This window comes from Podarcis pityusensis, assembly GCF_964106645.2.
Source record: "Podarcis pityusensis genome assembly, chromosome: 2".
Classification (NCBI taxonomy): domain Eukaryota; kingdom Metazoa; phylum Chordata; class Lepidosauria; order Squamata; family Lacertidae; genus Podarcis; species Podarcis pityusensis.
The window spans coordinates 77438368-77455484 of NC_138029.1; the positions used below are offsets into that span (position 1 = coordinate 77438368).

General features: G+C 42.7%; 2 protein-coding genes across 3 annotated transcripts in view; one reads left to right on the forward strand and one right to left on the reverse strand.

The window, feature by feature from the left end:
• SHISA5 (shisa family member 5) overlaps nt 1–10241 on the forward strand; it is a 37749-nt gene extending 27508 nt beyond the window's left edge. For both annotated transcript variants that reach the window (XM_080994250.1, XM_080994251.1), the window contains 3 exons: nt 4312–4427; nt 5173–5394; nt 6822–10241. In XM_080994250.1, the coding sequence (XP_080850376.1) occupies nt 4312–4427; nt 5173–5394; nt 6822–6883 (400 nt within the window). In that variant the 3' untranslated portion in view covers nt 6884–10241. The remainder of the gene's footprint in view (nt 1–4311; nt 4428–5172; nt 5395–6821) is intronic.
• A 2632-nt stretch (nt 10242–12873) lies between these two features.
• TREX1 (three prime repair exonuclease 1) lies at nt 12874–16046 on the reverse strand. Its single transcript, XM_080993501.1, has 2 exons — nt 15387–16046; nt 12874–14399 (listed from the first exon to the last, which is right to left on the reverse strand). Exon 2 carries the CDS (start codon nt 14389–14391, stop codon nt 13384–13386), a length of 1008 nt encoding a protein of 335 aa, XP_080849627.1. The 5' UTR covers nt 14392–14399; nt 15387–16046; the 3' UTR covers nt 12874–13383.
• Between the last annotated feature and the right edge of the window lie 1071 nt (nt 16047–17117).

Here is a 17117-nt window from a genome sequence, read left to right on the forward strand (position 1 = left end):
ATGAACCCACCCTGAAATCTTCATATGCCATTCTGGGGAGGGGTCGCCCCACTGGTTGAGATGTATGCATTGTCAACTCGACATCTAGTGTGTGGCCCCTGTAAGAGAAGCAGCTATGATCCAGGAGGTCAGTTCCTAAACTACTGACTCAGCGTTGTTGCCTGGCTGCAGAGGTCAACTTGTGCAAGCTCCCAGGCTTTATCAGAAATGATGTTTGTTTGACCACTAACTCTGCTTGTAGCTGAAGACAATAAACACCCAACCTCATTTCCTGCCACTGTCTCTTTCACCTGGGGACAACTTTCCTCAGCTCCTCCCCTACAGCTTGAACAAAACAACCACAACCACATCCCTTCTTTCCCCTCACAGTTTTAATAACCGTGCTGCTGCCTGGAGATAGAGTGGGTGGGTGGCAGTCTGCTGTTGGTGATGTTGGCTAATGACCGTCTGGTACAGTGGTCTCATTGAACCTAAGATCTGAGTATCATATGCATGCATAAGAAATACACCTATATATTCTCTGGCTCCTCATCAGATCATATAATTTTTTCACCTTTTAGAAATAACACCTATCTATTCTGACCAAATTGCCTCATCTAGAGTTCGATGATGATGGCAGTTTGGGGCAGGGGCCGTCTGGCAATGTTGCATACTTGATGGGCGGTAGTAGATTAAAGAACCACTGCATTAGCCTCTAAAATCAGCACCCAAAAGTGAAGAAAGACCTGATTCAGCTTGCATTACAATCGCTGTTACAAGGACTGTGTTTAAGATGGGCTCCAGTAAGTGTGATTCTCCCTCCCTGCCCTTCGTTGCACAAGACATTTCATTTTGTGGCGGTGTTGCCAATTCACGGAAGAGTCTATATCGTGCTGCAGCACTTGGCTGCTCATATACAGTAAATTGTGTCTAATTTTGCATAACACCAGTAAGCTCTTGCTTTTCACATTTAAGGAAAGGAACACTCAATGAATGCAAGCTGTGGGTGTTTCTCTCCACCCCTATTTTGGTATGAGCTTCAGGAATTAGTCAGTACAGTACTGAAGTTGTCAGATGGCTTGCTGCTGCAGTCTCAAAGATATACCAGCTTGCACTTCGTAAAATATTTTGGGTGTGCCTTCAGTTTTCTCATCATGCAGTGGAAAGATTATCACTGTAGCTGACAATAATGTAGTTTACCCACCAGTGTATTAAACCTAAGTGCATTGGCTGAATGTTGTTGAACACAAACTTTTTTTTAGCCCGACTGGCCTGATGTTTGGCAGAAGCATGGAGCAGAATATAAACATGCAAGTGAAGATGTAGTATCACTGTGAAATCCTTAAATGCTTTATTTTGTTTCATTGTGGCCATTTTGTTTCCACCTCATTGGAGCTTTTTTATTGTTGTTGGATTCATTTAAAGAATAGAAAGAAGTTAAAAATGGAGGTTTGATATGTAAAACTCTCATCATGGATTCTTCTTAATGTGGGGGAAATGTAATTTTTTTGCCCTTATGAGTAAAAAAATAATTTGAATGTGCCTGGGCAATTCCTGCTAAAATAATAGAAGCCAGAGATAACTGAACTAGATTCCTAGGGCTGGACTGAATTAATTGGTCCCACAAGTTGGCACAACTGGACTTTACCCTCCTCTCCTCCCCCCCCCCATGTGTCCCCTAGATTGGCTCAGGTGGGTCAGGATAATGCCCAGAATAGTACTTGGGAGAAGGAGAGGGGAGATATCAAGCAAGCAGAAATGCTTTTGCTGATGAAGCTATCATGATATCACTATGTTGAAACCCTTCCCTAGTGGTTACAGTTAGGCCTTGGTGTGCTCCTTCCCCTAACCAATAAATACAAAACCCAGAGTAATTTGTGCAAAACAGTCAACACTAAAAAACAAATATTCACAAATTAAATTATGAAAAGTTGCTCAATGCACATGATTTATGAAGGCTGCTTGGTTGCTGAAGGTGGCCCAATTTGGATTTTGCCTGGTGCAGCTTCTCTTTTCATCTGAATCTCTCCTCAAGATCAACTTATTTTATTATTCTCTACCCTAACCTTTAACCCAAGGGTGAGGAACTTTCCCCTTCTGTCAGTGTCATCATTTCCTCACTGGTTACAGAAAGGTGGTGATAAAGGTGGAATAAAGACCACACACTGCTTCAAGTTTAGCTGTGGTATGCCTCTGATTAGAATTCCTAATAGTGTGCAATTCTACTCAGATGAAAGCTTTACGGGGTTTTATGAAGTTAGTCTCATATAACTACAGAGGATTTTTGTAATAAAAAAATACAACAGCCAGTACAGCTACTGTTCTGGAAAGCAAATTAAAATAATTACTTTCTGACTTCAGGTTGCTACACACCCACACACATATGGCAGAAGCCTACTAATTTTTTTCTTGGACAGGTGGGTAAAATACTTCTTTTCTCCAAGCCATACAAACAGGAGGAGAAGTAAAAAAGGGGAAAAAAGAAATCAATTTATCTGTCACAAGAGACTAGGGCCCTGTGGGACTTGACATCTTTCCGCAGGGCCTACAAGACAGAGCTGTTCCACCAGGCCTTTGGCCAAGGCACAGCCTGACCCCCTCCTTTGGTAATTCTTCACAGAACCCTAGCCCAATGCTTGCCATTAATTTGATTTGAACTGATTTTATAATGAATTGATTTTAGAATGCTGTATTATTTTACTGTTATTAGCCGCTCGGAGCCCAGCTTCAGCCGGGTAGGGTGGGATATAAATAAATTATTATTGTTGTTGTTGTTATTAAAATGAAATTGTTCTGAAATGTCATATACTGAGGGAAGGAGCACTTTGAAAAACCACAAAAAAAGGAAAGGAACTGGAAGGGGGGAAATGGATGGGATGGAGGAATGGGAAAGCTTCCAGAGCAGTGTTAGAAACTGAGGTACGTTTAGGCACACTTTTTTATAACAAGAATACAAAGCTGAAAATGAATGAACTGCAGTGAAAATATTAAATTCATTTTTCACATGGTCTAGTCCTTCCCCTGCCCACCCCCTAATATTCTTTAGAGGGTCTCTTCTCCAGTCTTCAGAGAGTAACTGGAAGTGAGGAGGCAGAAAAAGATCCTTCTTTCCTTCCACTCTGCAGTTTTAATCAGAACTGCACCCAGAGCTCAGAAACTGCTCACACTAATGAAATACCCTATCACAAAATGTGCCTAGAACAATGGGAGTTTCAAACACTGTTCAGGTGGTGTCAAGGGCTACATAAAAGGAGACCAGGGGCCACCTACCCACCTGCATTGTAGTCTTTCCCCATCCCTGAATTGCCCTTCTACTGTGGATTGTAAGACCTCTGGGCAGGAACCATGTTACCTTAGTGTGCTCAGCACACTATCAGTACTGAACAAATGCCAAACAGTGGTGGTCTTGTGGCCTGGTCTAATGATCACCCTATGTATAGTAGGTCCAGCACAGAAAAGGAGCAGAGCTAAAGATTTGTTCTTGGCAAGTCTAGGTTAATGCAGACTGCTAAAGATTGATGACATTTGGAAGCCAAGTGACTTGCGCACATAGGGACAGTCACCTTGATGACATACATGTAGCCATGTGCATGCCAGTGCGACCAAGCACCCCAACACAGTGTGTTCCTACTCATCCACTCATTAATAATAATAATAATAATAATAATAATAATAATAATAATTTATACCCCGCCCATCTGGCTGGGTTTCCCCAGCCACTCTAGGCGGCTTCCAACAAAAGATTAAAAATACATTAAAACCCCAGTCATTAAAAACTTCCCTAAACAGGGCTGCCTTCAGATGTCTTCTAAATGTCAGATAGTTGTTTATTTCCTTGACATCTGACGGGAGGGTGTTCCACAGGGCGGGCGCCACTACCGAGAAGGCCCTCTGCCTGTAGCCTCTCAGTGAGGGAACCGCCAGAAGGCCCTCCGCGCTGGACCTCAGTGTCCGGGTTGAATGATGGGGTGGAGATGCTCCTTCAGGTATACTGATACACCTGATGCATCTATATATGCCTCTCTGCTGCTTTTTCTTTCTTCAGTATGACTATGCCTCTTTGTGAAAGAACGCTTCTAGAGCATAGTACTGAATTTTTAATCCTCCTTTTTTTATTTGACATAATCCATATGATAAACCTCTAAGGGAAATTGCTTGTTTGCACACTGAATGTTATTTTTATGCATTTTTTTCTAAATATAACAAATTAGATCAAATATTTGATGAACAAAGGATAACTGTGTGATTTATCAGTGTTTTCAGTTATAACTGAAGATTGCCTCCTGTTTTGATAGACACCTTAGTTTTCAAATGTGTCTTTTCCTCTTACAGCGGGACTGTCATAGCTGTTGGTGTTTCCATATTCGTACTGTTTGTGGTGACCATCATTTTCTGCTTCACCTGTTCATGTTGCTGCCTGTATAAAGCATGCCGAAGACAACCACGGCGTAAGCATGGTTTATTTTTTACCTTCTCTTAGTAAAGAAAGGAAGAAGGCTGTTCTAACAAGAAATTATTCATGACTCAAACTTTTTTAAAAAAAATAGTGCTGTCTAGTGCCATGTGTAATTTTGAGATGTAGCTGCAGAAAGCAATTCATGTTATTTAGACACATCTGAGATCAAGAGCCAGTTTACCTCAGCAGCATTTTGGACTTGTTGCCAACAAACAGTTATGGTAGGAATTGTCTAAATATCTGAACAACCAAATAGCCATGATTTTGTAAAGTGAATCAAATATGCAGGCTGAGTTCAGCTAAACTGTAGTATGTTCAGAACATATCCTGCAAGCACAACTGTACTTCCTCTCCCCTCCCCTCCTGTCAAATCTGCTCTGGGGTTTCCTCAACCCCTGGAGCAGATTTGGGGTGGTGCAGGGCAGGGAGTGCAAAAGGAGGATAAGTTCTGATGTGCTTGCAGAAGTCATTCCACATGCCCAGTGACTTAGCGGGATTCAACCCTGTGTCGTGTCTGTTTGCGTCTCTTAGAAGGACTAAGAAATTCGTGTGTGAGGGGAGGGTGAGCTTCATCGCTGTTCACCTCAGGAATGTAGTCGGAATAGCTTTAGAATGCAGTTGGTGGCAGTTGAGTTTACAAAAAATGAAAAAACGGGGAGCAAAGGGATTGTTTAGAAATATAATCATCTTCCTTCATGTGCTGATTGCTTCCCTGGCACTCTTCCCATGTCTTACAGCTGTTGTGACCACAACTACAGCCACAACTGTGGTGCAGGTGCCATATCCTCAGCAGCCTGGGATGCCACCACAAGGTTACCCTGCAGGGATGTATCAAGGATATAATCCTCTGCCAGTGCAACCGCAACAGGGGATGCCAGCAGCACCCTACCCAACACAGTACCCTCCACCTTACCCCACACAGCCTGCAGGACCACCACCCTACCATGAAACCATGGCAGGTAAGCAGAGAATCTGTGGAGAAGAACGGGGTGCTTTGTCTTGCACCCCCAGCTGCAGGAGCTGGGGTGTCTGGGGGTGTTTTTATCTGGAGTCTTGAAGTGGAGCAAATACAAGGTTTCTGAGAGGACATGAACCATTAATATGCTCATTCTACTTCTTAGCTTATTTTTTCTAGTTCTTTGCTATTTCATCAAGGTTTCCACCAACCAAGTTCTCATTCCATGCTCCCAAGATTTCTTGACACGAGAACAACAACGTGCCCCTTGATGTGCTATTTAATATCTGAGATTGGTGATCCTTGGTTGGGGCTTGTATATTTACTGTATTATGCTATCATTGGCTGCAGAGTTAATTGGAATCTTATCCTTTTGTGTGGCGAGGGAGCAGGGGGCAGGCAATTATATTAGATTCTCTGCTGACTTCTATAAAAAGTGATCTTTATTACTGCATAACCTTTCCTGGCATTATATTACACCAAATTTCCTGGTGATGGTGACCTCTGAGCAAACTTAGGAACCTAACTAAAGCACGTTTCTGTACCATTAAACTGCCAAGTTTGTCAGTTTTTGCCTGTTGTACTGGTGGTATCAAATATGCTGGCATAATGCCGTACTGGAGCAACTGTGGCCAGTGGCAGAGGAAGGGGAGCGCGGGGGATGTGGTGCGCCCCGGGTGTCATCACCGAGGGGTGTGTGTGACAAAAAGGGTCTTTTTAAAAAATAAAAAAAATGGGCTCACAAAACTTTTTAGGGGTGACATGGTGGCTTAGGCGCCTGCAGGTTCCATGCTGCCTAAAAAGGCAGCGTGGTAGTTGTGTCTGCTTACTGCTTCTCCCTCAGCTTCCCTACAGCTGAGGGGGAGGCGGCAGAGAGGCTCCAAGCATTGGAGAGGCTCGCCCCGCCACCACGGGTAGATCGCCCCACCCCACGGGTGGCTCACCCCGCCCCCCAGCTGCAGGACACGCCCCAGCATCAGGCACCCAAGCAGCTAGCTACGCCACTGACTGTGGCATCCCTCAGTCTGCTATGCCAGTCTGCTATGCTGGCATCTTAGTAATTCCGCAGCAGCAGGGCCCAAATGTACAATCCTGTCCTCACTTTATAGATTGGTCAGGAATCTAATCACACTGAGGAGTATACCTGTACAGACACTCAGCTTTGGGTTACCCTTAAAAGCATGTAAGGACAGAGTCAGTTTTGTCATAAGAGACCCCTGCTTGAACTTCCATTCTTTTTAAGAGATATGTTCTCCTTTAAAGGAAAAGAACTTTTAAAAGCTACAATCTGCTTTGAAGATTTTACTGATGAGGCTGAAAGTCCTTCTGGAGCTCACAGATCAGTAGATTCTCTGAGAGTGCTCGTAATTAGCCCAGGAAAAAGCATAGTATTTATAAAATATATCTTTAAAATGTTGTCTTGTTTTACAGCTGGAGCTTCTGCGGTTCAGCCACCTTATAACCCAGCATACATGGATCCTCCGAAGCATTAACTTCAAATGGATTTACTGCTCTGTATCTGCGCAGAAGCTTTTTCAAACAGAATCTATATTGTGGCATACTTTCTAAAAATACTACTCTGATGCAGGTGGGGTAGAAACCCTGACAGTGTTTGTTTGCTTTTTAATGCCCTGAGCACCACAAGAAAAAAAAGATCTATTACCTGGATTTGTTTTCCTATATCTCAATTTAAATTGTTGATAGTGTCTTAAAAAGACAACTTCAGAGTAGGAGTCATGGATATGCCATACAGTAATTTGAAGTCTAGTGAAAGGGAGTCGTTGATAAGACGAGTAGCAACAAGTGTCTGCTGCCATGATTTTGCCAGTAATTGTTAATGCTTATAAAATGAGAGGTGTACCTCAACAAAATCAGTGTAAAACTGGATATACCTTTTCCAGTTAACTATTGCAAATAAGATCTAATGAAAAGAAGTAAGAGAAATAGTACTGAGTAGAATGTTTTGGTTTTTTGGCAAGAAATAGTGTAAGTTGTTAAAGAAAACTTTTCTGTATTTGGGCAGCAATTGCATAGTCATTTGCTTCATTATGCTTTCACAGTTTTAATTTCAAGCATGTCAGTTTCATAGGTAACTTTCCTTTGTCTAATATTCCAGTTTCCTCTTTCCTCAAAAAAACAACAACAACCAAAAGTATTGTACCACTGCATGAACATGGTTGAATGAGATCATTAATCATCTTAACATGTCAGACCTGCAGAACAATGTTAGGCTTAGTAGGCTTAGTAGAAGAGCTGGATATAAATACATAAATATTGTATTCTCCTGTTCTGATTCTAATGTTCCTGTTGAGAGTGCCGGCCAAACATGCCTTCCTCCGTGTATAAGGAAGCTTAGGCATTCCACCCTGCCTCTCCTTTTCATTATTTTTCCTATCTGGCAGTTCAACATTCCATGGGTACTGAGCATGCTCATAAGGAAACCCCTACAGCATCAGACCAAAGACTTGTCTAGCACAGCATTTTGTTTTCTGTAGCCAACCAAATGCCTATGGGAAGCCTACAAGCCGCAGTAGTATTATCCCACTCATGATAGTACAGGAACTGGTATTCTGAGGTATACTAACTCTGATGCTGGAGGTAATATAGCCAACATGGCTAGTTGCCTGTTATTTTCTCTATAAATCTTTCAAATGCCCCTTCAGAACCATTTATTTTCTTTATTTGAAGGTGCTTAACAGTGCAGTACTCTCCATACATACTTGGAAGGAAGTCTCCTGGAGAGCAATGGCCTTTTTATTCCCAGGTAGTATAGGATTGCACCTTAAATAGACTAACAGAAATTTACTTCCAGCTCTTAATGGGTTTCTGTGCCTGCCTGCATCTATCCATGTACCAAAACCATCACAAACCATTGTCAGAATTGCTTTCGCTGTGAAGGAGAAATGTAAAGAGGAGGCGACCTGTTTTTGGAGCTGCAGTTTCTCATTGCGGATTGCTCCTATGTAGTTATAAGTTGGGAGTCCCTGCATTTCTCTGTATGAGCAACCAATGCTTTGAGGAGTGCTACTGTGATCTTGGTGCCTTCTTAAACGTCTTTATATAGTTCTTTCTGTCGCATTTTCCTATTCAAGAATTTTCTGGTAACATAACTAAGGCTGCATCTATCCTCCTTTATAATTACATTTCACAAAACTCTTAGCAGCTACCTTGTAATCCAGAATATATAATTTAGGATATGTCACTTTCTGAAGAAGACTTCTGTTGCTCCCCTTCATTTCTAGCATGAGTATGCACTCTCCCTTAAACTATATCTGGAATGTACAAGGTGAGGCAGGAAAAGTATACTGAACACACACAAAATATTCTAACCAAATTACTACTGAAGCCAGGGATGCAGTAAGTGTGAATAAAAAGGGAGACTGAGCTATAGAATAAGATATAGCCCTCATAATATATGATAGAAAAACTTCAATCACTCTTGCTAGTCCAATATGAGGGTTTAGGAGTTCAGAGTACCAAAATCATCCCAAACCACTGTCAGAATTGCTTTCGCAGTGAAGGAGAAATGTGAAGAGGCAACCTGTTTTTGGAGCTGCAGTTTCTCATTGCGGATTGTTCCTATGTAGTTATAAGTTGGAGTCCCTGTATTTCTCTGTGTGAGCAACCAATGCTTTGAGGAGTGCTACTGTGTGATCTTGGTGCCTTCTTAAACGTCTTTATATAGTTCTTTCTGTTGCATTTTCCTATTCAAGAATTTTCTGGTAAAATGGCTAAGGCTGCAATCATGTACCCTTAACCTAGGAGTAAGCCCCATTGAACTCAGTGGGACTTGCTTTTGAGGGAATGTGCATAGGATTGCAACGTGGATCATGTTATGTAGGCATAGACCTCTCTCTTCATGAGATTGCATATGGTCTACATTCTACTAATGTAAAATGAAAAGTTATAGAAACTAGCATTGACTACATTTCCTTACCGTGACTTGTAATGGGGAAAAGTCCTGTCTTATGGTGATTATTGGGGATGTTAGGAAGGCTATATAGATATTGATTTCCATGTGCTGTGTTAAGCTCTACTTTTTCTTTCTGGGTGTATAGTAACAAACTGCTGAAAAGTGTGTCTTTCTCTACCTCCTTCAGGAAAAGCATCAGAGTTATCTTAATTCACCATTGTGCCAGCATGGATTGAAACCCTGTCCACACTTCCACATAAAGTATCACAAAGCATAGCTCTGTCGACTGCCATCACTTTGCCATGGTCATGAGACAGTATCTTGTGTGTTTTTAACCTTCCTCCCCAGTATTAGGTAGAGTTTGGTGGGAGTGAGGGTTAGGAAGAAACTGTATATGATCATTAAATATCAACATCATGAGTAATTCCTGTTCCATTGTGACCTGTGAAATCTCAGCTCACATAGTCACATGATGACACCAGTGTGTATCTATGAGCAGAATTCAAGTGTTTGCTTACATACAACAAGTATTTCATTATTTGCAATCCTGCTGTTACATGAGTCTTGTTTAACTCAATAGTGCTTATATGTGAGTATCTGAGGGGAGAATTGTGGCCTGTGAAATACTGTGTGTGTTATATATGTCAATTTAATTAAAAAGTTGTTTACTGAAGCAGAAGGGAAATTGAATTTCAGCTTCATATTGTAGATTTGCAGTGTTTACTTTTTTATTGTGAACTTTGGAAGTGCCTTTCACAGACTTTTCAAACTGCATTATTGTAGTCAGTGTACTATATATCAATATACAATGCAATTCTTTTTGATATTCTTTTTTTAAAAAAATAATCCTGATTTGTATGTTGCTTATAGTAAACAAGACAATTCAAAAGGATTGGCATGTTTGCAGCTTTTTATAATAAATATATTGTCAAAACGTACTCACTTTGCATTATTTGTTGAATTCTGCTAGTATTAGAAAAATAGTGTTCAACTCCTTGCATGTAAAAGACAGTAGTTGTGACCCAGAGAAAATTAATTGCACTAACTGAAAAGAATCCAAACCAAACAGTGACAGTATGAACAGAGTAAGGGCTGTGCCCCTGCTTGTTCTGCTGGCTAAGCTCCTGCTATTTAAACTCGCTTTTCACTTTCAAAAGCCCATTTCTGAAGCCACTGCTTTCTTCTATTCTGCACCCCTGCTTTGCACTCATTTTTACATTCACGCCATGTCCATGCCTTGTCCCCCTCCTTTTGTGCATCCTCATCATCCCTGCTTTACTCAAACTGCTGCTTCAAACACAACTTCTCATTCCCTTGGTGTTGTATAACCTGACTTCTCTTTTAATCCCCAAACCCTGTACCAGCTTCATGCAAATCCAGGAATGGGATGCGGCACTATAAACACTCCAATGGGGGTTGCATGGTGAAAGCCTTACCTTTTTTCCATATAAGAAGATACAGCTCTCAAAGCATCGCACAACCCTAATGTGTTTGCAGATTATTTTGGGTGTCAAACCACTGGGGCAGTATGTGATAGTGAATTAGGGGCCAGAGGAGCCCTGCTGGCCCCCGAAGCTTTATGCCAAAGGTATGCAATGTGCTGTCCTCAAGATGATGTTGGACTCCCAACTCCTGTCAGCTCCAGCCAACATGGCCAATGGACAGGGACAATAGGGATTTGGAGCTCAGCAATGTCTGAAGGGCACCATGTTGGCTACTCTGCTTTATGCAATACAAGCTGTCTTTGGCTGGCAAGAGAGACTTGGAAATATTAGGTTCCCACCTAAACTAAACACAAAATAACAAAGATCGAAGAGGATGTATGGAGCACTGTGGTAAAGAGGGAGTCAAGCTAAGGGTGGAACAATCTAGGGCAGATTTCACGAAGTCTGAACATTGAGAACTTAGGTGACCGAGCCCGTCAGAGTTCTCTATGAAAGCTTTGTCTAAAGCAGGCATGGCCAAACTTGGCCCTCCAGATGTTTTGGGACTGCAATTCCCATCATCCCTGACCACTCGTCCTGTTAGCTAGGGATGATAGAAGTTGTAGTCCCAAAATATCTGGAGGGCCAAGTTTGGCCATGTCTGGTCTAAAGCAAAGAGGGATACTGATCTAGAGTTCTGTGGAGGCACGGGAGGGGTCCTAAACTTACCATTGGGTCTAGGTTTCCACTAAAGGTGATGAGTGAAATGAACAGTGTGCAAATAGAGCATATGTTTTTAGTGCGAGGTTCTAACTCATAAAAATAGCTGGTGTGACTGGTAGTGGCAGCAGTGCCTCAAACAAGGCTTCCTCCAGGGATCTAAGTAGATCAAATCAAGTTCTGTCTGGATTGACATGTTTAGGTTAGAGGTCAAGCAAGAGGAAGGCATTAGCATTCTTGCTTTCACTATGGTATATATGCCTTGTGAAAGTATTTCATCGATCAACCTAACTTGGGGAACCTTTGCTGGACAATGGGGATCTTTATCTCCCCACCCTTGGCAGACTTACAATATGAGCAGTGCTGGGTTGTTTTGAAAGCCCTTTTGCAAACATGTCCATGCTCCTCTTTAAGCCTCTTTAAATCCAGAGGTTCAAACAGCAGTGCTGGGAGTGGAGGGAAGCAGTTTCCATTGAAACTACTGCTAAGATGGAAGTTTTTTTCCACACTCCCACGACCCATCACTTTAAGCTCCTGCTATTCAAGTCACAAGGCAATCTTTAAAAATGTAGCATAAACACTGACAACTGGGAAACACTGGCCTGTGAGCGCTCCAATTGGAGAACAGCCTTTACCAAAGGTGTCATGGGCTTCAAAGACACTTGAACTCAGGACGCAAGGGAGAAACGTGCTAAGAGGAAGGCACGCTTGGCAAATCCACACTGTGATCAACTCCTGCCCAGAAACCACTGTCTCCACTGTGGAAGAATGTGTGGGTCCAGAACTGGCCTCCACAGTCACTTATGGACTCATTGTTAAAACCGTATTTATGGAAGACAATCTTACTCGGCTACGAGTGATTGCCAAAGAAGAAAAAGAAGAATAGTCATGTCACACATCTGGTATGTGGGGTATATCTTGTAGGGTGGGTGTGGCTTGCCCAAAATGGCCTGGTTGGGTCAAATGTGGAAGGCCATGGGTGAGATATTCTCCGCTTTTGTTCTAAAGTGAAGTCAGCAAATACAAACTACAACCTTGCTCTTTATGCCTAAGCTTTAGCTTTGGGCACTTCCCAAGGCGACATGGAACTGTCCAGAGTCAAGATTCTAGGAAATACTTAAAACGACAGCAAGACTCTGAACCACTTTCCTCAACCACTTGAGTTTTTTAGCATTTATTTTTTTTAATGGAAAGGAAGATGGCTGTTTTTACCCACCTTCATCTCTCTGGAATTTTAGGCCTTTCCCCCAATGAAAATTCGCTTTTTCACATATATACCAGTGTACTCTGACATTTAGCGTTCTTAGACAATTTTTAAAATTTATTTTATCCTTTTAACTTTTTACATTGTGCAGAATGGCTTGTAAAAAAACAAAGGAAAAAATCACAGCCCTTGAAGACACCAATGAAATAATAACAGCAAGAATCACCAAAATAATATTAATTTATTATCCACCCTTCACCCTAAGATCCAAGAGCAGGTTACAGCATTGAAACATAGTATTAAAAACAGTTTAAAACAATAGCCATAAAAATAAAGTGCATCCTAAGAACATAAACCTCAGCATTCTCCAAAAACAGTATAATGAAGGTGCCGGAAGCATCTCTGTGGGAAGGGAGTTCCACAGCTTAGGGGCCACCACAAAGAATGCCTTCCCTGAACCTCTAAGGGCGGAGGAACTATCAAGAGGACCTTCTCTGCTGATCTCAGCATACAAGAGGCTCTGTACAAAAGGAGGCAGATATTTGGAACCTGAATCATTTGATTCATCACCTTGAATTGGGCTGAGAAACAAACTGGAAACCAATGCCGCTGTTTTAAAATAGGGGTTATAGAAGATCGAAATGGAGGGAGAAAATAAGAACCAGAGCTGGTGGAAACACATTTTTGCAGCTTGCAACTTACAATATAGAAAATCCAATGTATATTCTTGAATTAAACAGGGTATTTAACTGCAACCCACATAACTACTAGCCCAAGAAACAGAATCAAAATACCCTGAACACTCTTAAATTCTTCAGGAATTATGAAAAATTTATCAGTACTTCTATTGTTTAGTGGAATATAATTATTATCTGCTGGTTCACCACCTTCTGGAAAAGGCCAGCGTGAAGCAGTTGCTGCTACCCTTTGCCGCGATTGCATCTGTAAGTGACTGGAGTGGAGTGGTTGAACGTTCCCAGGTGTTTTTGAAAAGGAAGCGTATCTCTCATTTTCCTTGTACATGGCTCTAATGGAATTAAATGGCATTGCATTTGAATCCATCCAGCACATAAGATCGCTGGCACGTTGTTGAAAGATGTTTATTAGCGCAATGACATCTCCTTCTGCATTGTGACTGTTCGGAGGATATTCTCTGTAGAATTTAAAATACAAGTCACGAAGAGCGTATTTTTTCCTGCTGCCAGGTGCGCTGGGTTGGTATGCAAACTGCTGAAGCTGGTTGTTCTGGCTGTCCAAGGCTTTCATGGCTTTAATAGTATCTGCACAATAGATTTCGTCAAGGGCTAAGTGACCCAGTGCAAAGAGTTCAGCTTTCAGCAAAGGAAAATCGTAACCATAGCCGTTGTGTGCTACCAAACAGATTGGTGGGTGCTGCCGTCTGAAGAAGGCCACAATCATGTGCAAAAGATGCAAGTTAAAGGTTTGCTTTCTGTTCATGGCAAATGCTTCATTCGTCAGTCCTGTAATGGAACTTGCTGCCGGGGTGAACGGCTTGTCTGGATTAATGCAAACAGACAGCTTATCTGCTAAACGTGGTAAGAGAGGTAGTGGTTTTGGGCAAGGATTGCCGTATTGAGGATTCTCCAAGGAATGTCTAGACACAGCAAACAGGCACATTTCTGCAATTTTAGGCTGCGAGGGTGGTAAGCCTGTTGCTTCCAGGTCCATAAAAACAAATGTCTCAATGGGTTTGGAGGGAGTCACAGATGTTGGCCACATTCTCAGGTCTAGGAAAAAAGAACAGTGAAAATCTGGGAAAGGCACAAGATGGCCAATGCAATGTATAGATCTCATGTTAATACTATGCCCATAGTTACCCTTCCTTTCACCCTCTCAGTGTGGCAAAAATGCTTTAATAAATGAAACAGACACACAGCAGCAAGCCACAGATATACACGAAGAAGCCCCATGCTCAGGTTATTCGGGCCACACTGCCGACCCCCTTGCACCGCTTTGCAAAGCAGCTCCGCTTCATAAAATCAGAATCCTTGGAGGGATCCCCAAGAGCAATCTAGTCCAACCCCCTGCAATGCAGGAATCACAGCTGAGAAAGGCTGCATGAGCCTTCCTACTGGGGGGGGGGGGCAAGAAGGCCTCTGTCACACGGATGTAGGGGTCTGTCTGGGCTGCGGGCACCAAGAGCCCATTCTGCCCTCGAACTAGACGGGAGAGCTTCCTTCTCAACCCTGGAGGGAAGTCCGTGTTTTCTCCTGAGACAGATCTCCGGGCGCCTCAAGGGCAAGTGGCTCCACAGCGCAGAGTCACGAGGGCGCCCTGTCTGGAAAGAGCTGCGCGCCCCTTTCCTCTCCCGGGAGCTGAGCAACGCAAGAGGCCCGAGTTCGTCTTCCTGTGGCAGAGGGCCAGGAAGGGAGCAAAGCGGCTCCCAGCCCCAAGTGAAGCGTGGCCGCATTCGCCGTGCAAATGCTTGGGAATCCTATCTATGAACCCAAGAAAATGGCGCCGTCCTCCTGCAGGCGCCACTGACGGGAAAAGGAGGCGATGTGCCCGCATTGCCGCGTTTTGGGTTACGCAAACGGCCCTAGCAAAGGAGGGAAATGTTAGGACGGCCAAGCTCGTCCCACCATTTTCCCTTCACGACCTCGCCTTATTACGACCTTAACCCCTAAATTCAAGAACAGTTGCGGGACGAAACAGTATTTCCCTTTCCGTTTTGCAAGCGCTCGGACTCGGAGCCTCCCGTTTAAAATACATACTGGAGTAGAATGGCGCGCAGGCAGCCTTCCGCGATGGAGACCTTCTCTCCCGTCCAGCGCCTCCTTCACCCCTTTAGGATTTTTATTTTATTTTATTTTGATCTGCCATTAGGCGTTGGAAAGCCGCTCCCAAAGTTCCGGATGAAACCGAAAGCTCAAGCTCAGCTCCTCCCTGGCCACAGTCCTGGCAAATCAGGATCTCACAAAGCTTTGGAGCTTGTGGAAAAAGAACCATGTTTAAATCTGTGCATGTTACTGCAGCATCTAGCTTTGCCCGGATACCGTACTGTTTATAATCTGTTTTGGCTTGAAAAAGAGGATCAGCAATAACTGTCACTGAAAAAAAACTGCAAGAAGAAAGCAAGTAGGTTGTTCTCAAATCCACAAAGTAACTAGCCACAAACAAGTTTATACAGATAACAAAAGGGGCTTGCTTACATTCATGGTAGAGTAATAAGAGAACAATTGTAGAAACTGCCCAAATTCCTAAGCAGCAGGCACCAGCTAAGAAGCATCCAAAATTACACTGAGACCACTTTTTAGTTGATTGTGGCTCATGCTAATAGGAAAAGGATAACAGGAGACAGATATGGGATTGGTTTGCTCCTGTTCCACATTTAAAATATTATCAACGTATAGGTCAATTAGTTTCATTATGGCTATAATATATACAGTGCTGTCATTTTTCATATGCATTAGGTTAAGTATTTAGCTCCTGTGATAGGAATTTTATGGTTTTACTACTGGGAAAATCAGACATCATAACAAAACAAGAACCTGTTCTCAAAGTTGCAATCCTGTGAGTTTGATATTACCAACTGCAAGCAGAAGCATTTAAAACACTAATTAAATTGATTCTGCTGTAACATGCTTACACAACTTTAAAACTGATTTCACTACTAAGTGTTGGAAGCACAGATGTTATTAAATACACATGTGAGGTCTTGTTTTTAGTGACTCAGTCCCTGACGTAGCATAATTCCTAGAGAGGTAACTCAATACACTCCTATAATTCCCAGAGACTTTTTTCCTTACAGCTAGACAATTCTTACTGTGAACGGCACCACTAGTCCTTTGAAACTGATCAAGAATGAGGGCGGCTCCCTCTTGAAATGCAATATGTTAAAGAGTTATTTCAGCTAAAGGCAGAAATATTAGAAGCAGGCACTCAGGAAGTATGAGAAGCTGAAGGAAGATACTGCTGCATTTCTAGTGGAGAAGTTTATGAAAGAGACCTAGGCAAAGTGGGGCAAGGTACTTCTAGGAGATTGGGTGTATGCATTTAAAAGCGTAAGATGAGATCACTGCACGACAGAAGCAGGACTCTGGTATTCTAACCCCTATGTGCTTAGAACTCCGTGATGGAGAGCAGGGACAAGTGCTCTAGCGTTGCTTCCCCATTTATTGGGTATACAGTGGTACCTCTGGTTACATATGCTTCAGGTTACAGACTCCGCTAACCCAGAAATAGTACCTCGGGTTAAGAACTTTGCTTCAGGATGAGAACAGAAATCGTACTCCGGCGGCGCGGCAGCAGCAGGAGGCCCCATTAGCTAAAGTGGTGCTTCAGGTTAAGAACAGTTTCAGGTTAAGTACGGACCTCCGGAATGAATTAAGTACTTAACCCAAGGTACCACTGTATACTGATTCCATGCGCTGCTCTGGTTTCAGTGTTCTGTTGCGACAGAAGCGGCTAAGTCATGCTGGCCACATGACCCAGAAAAACTGTCT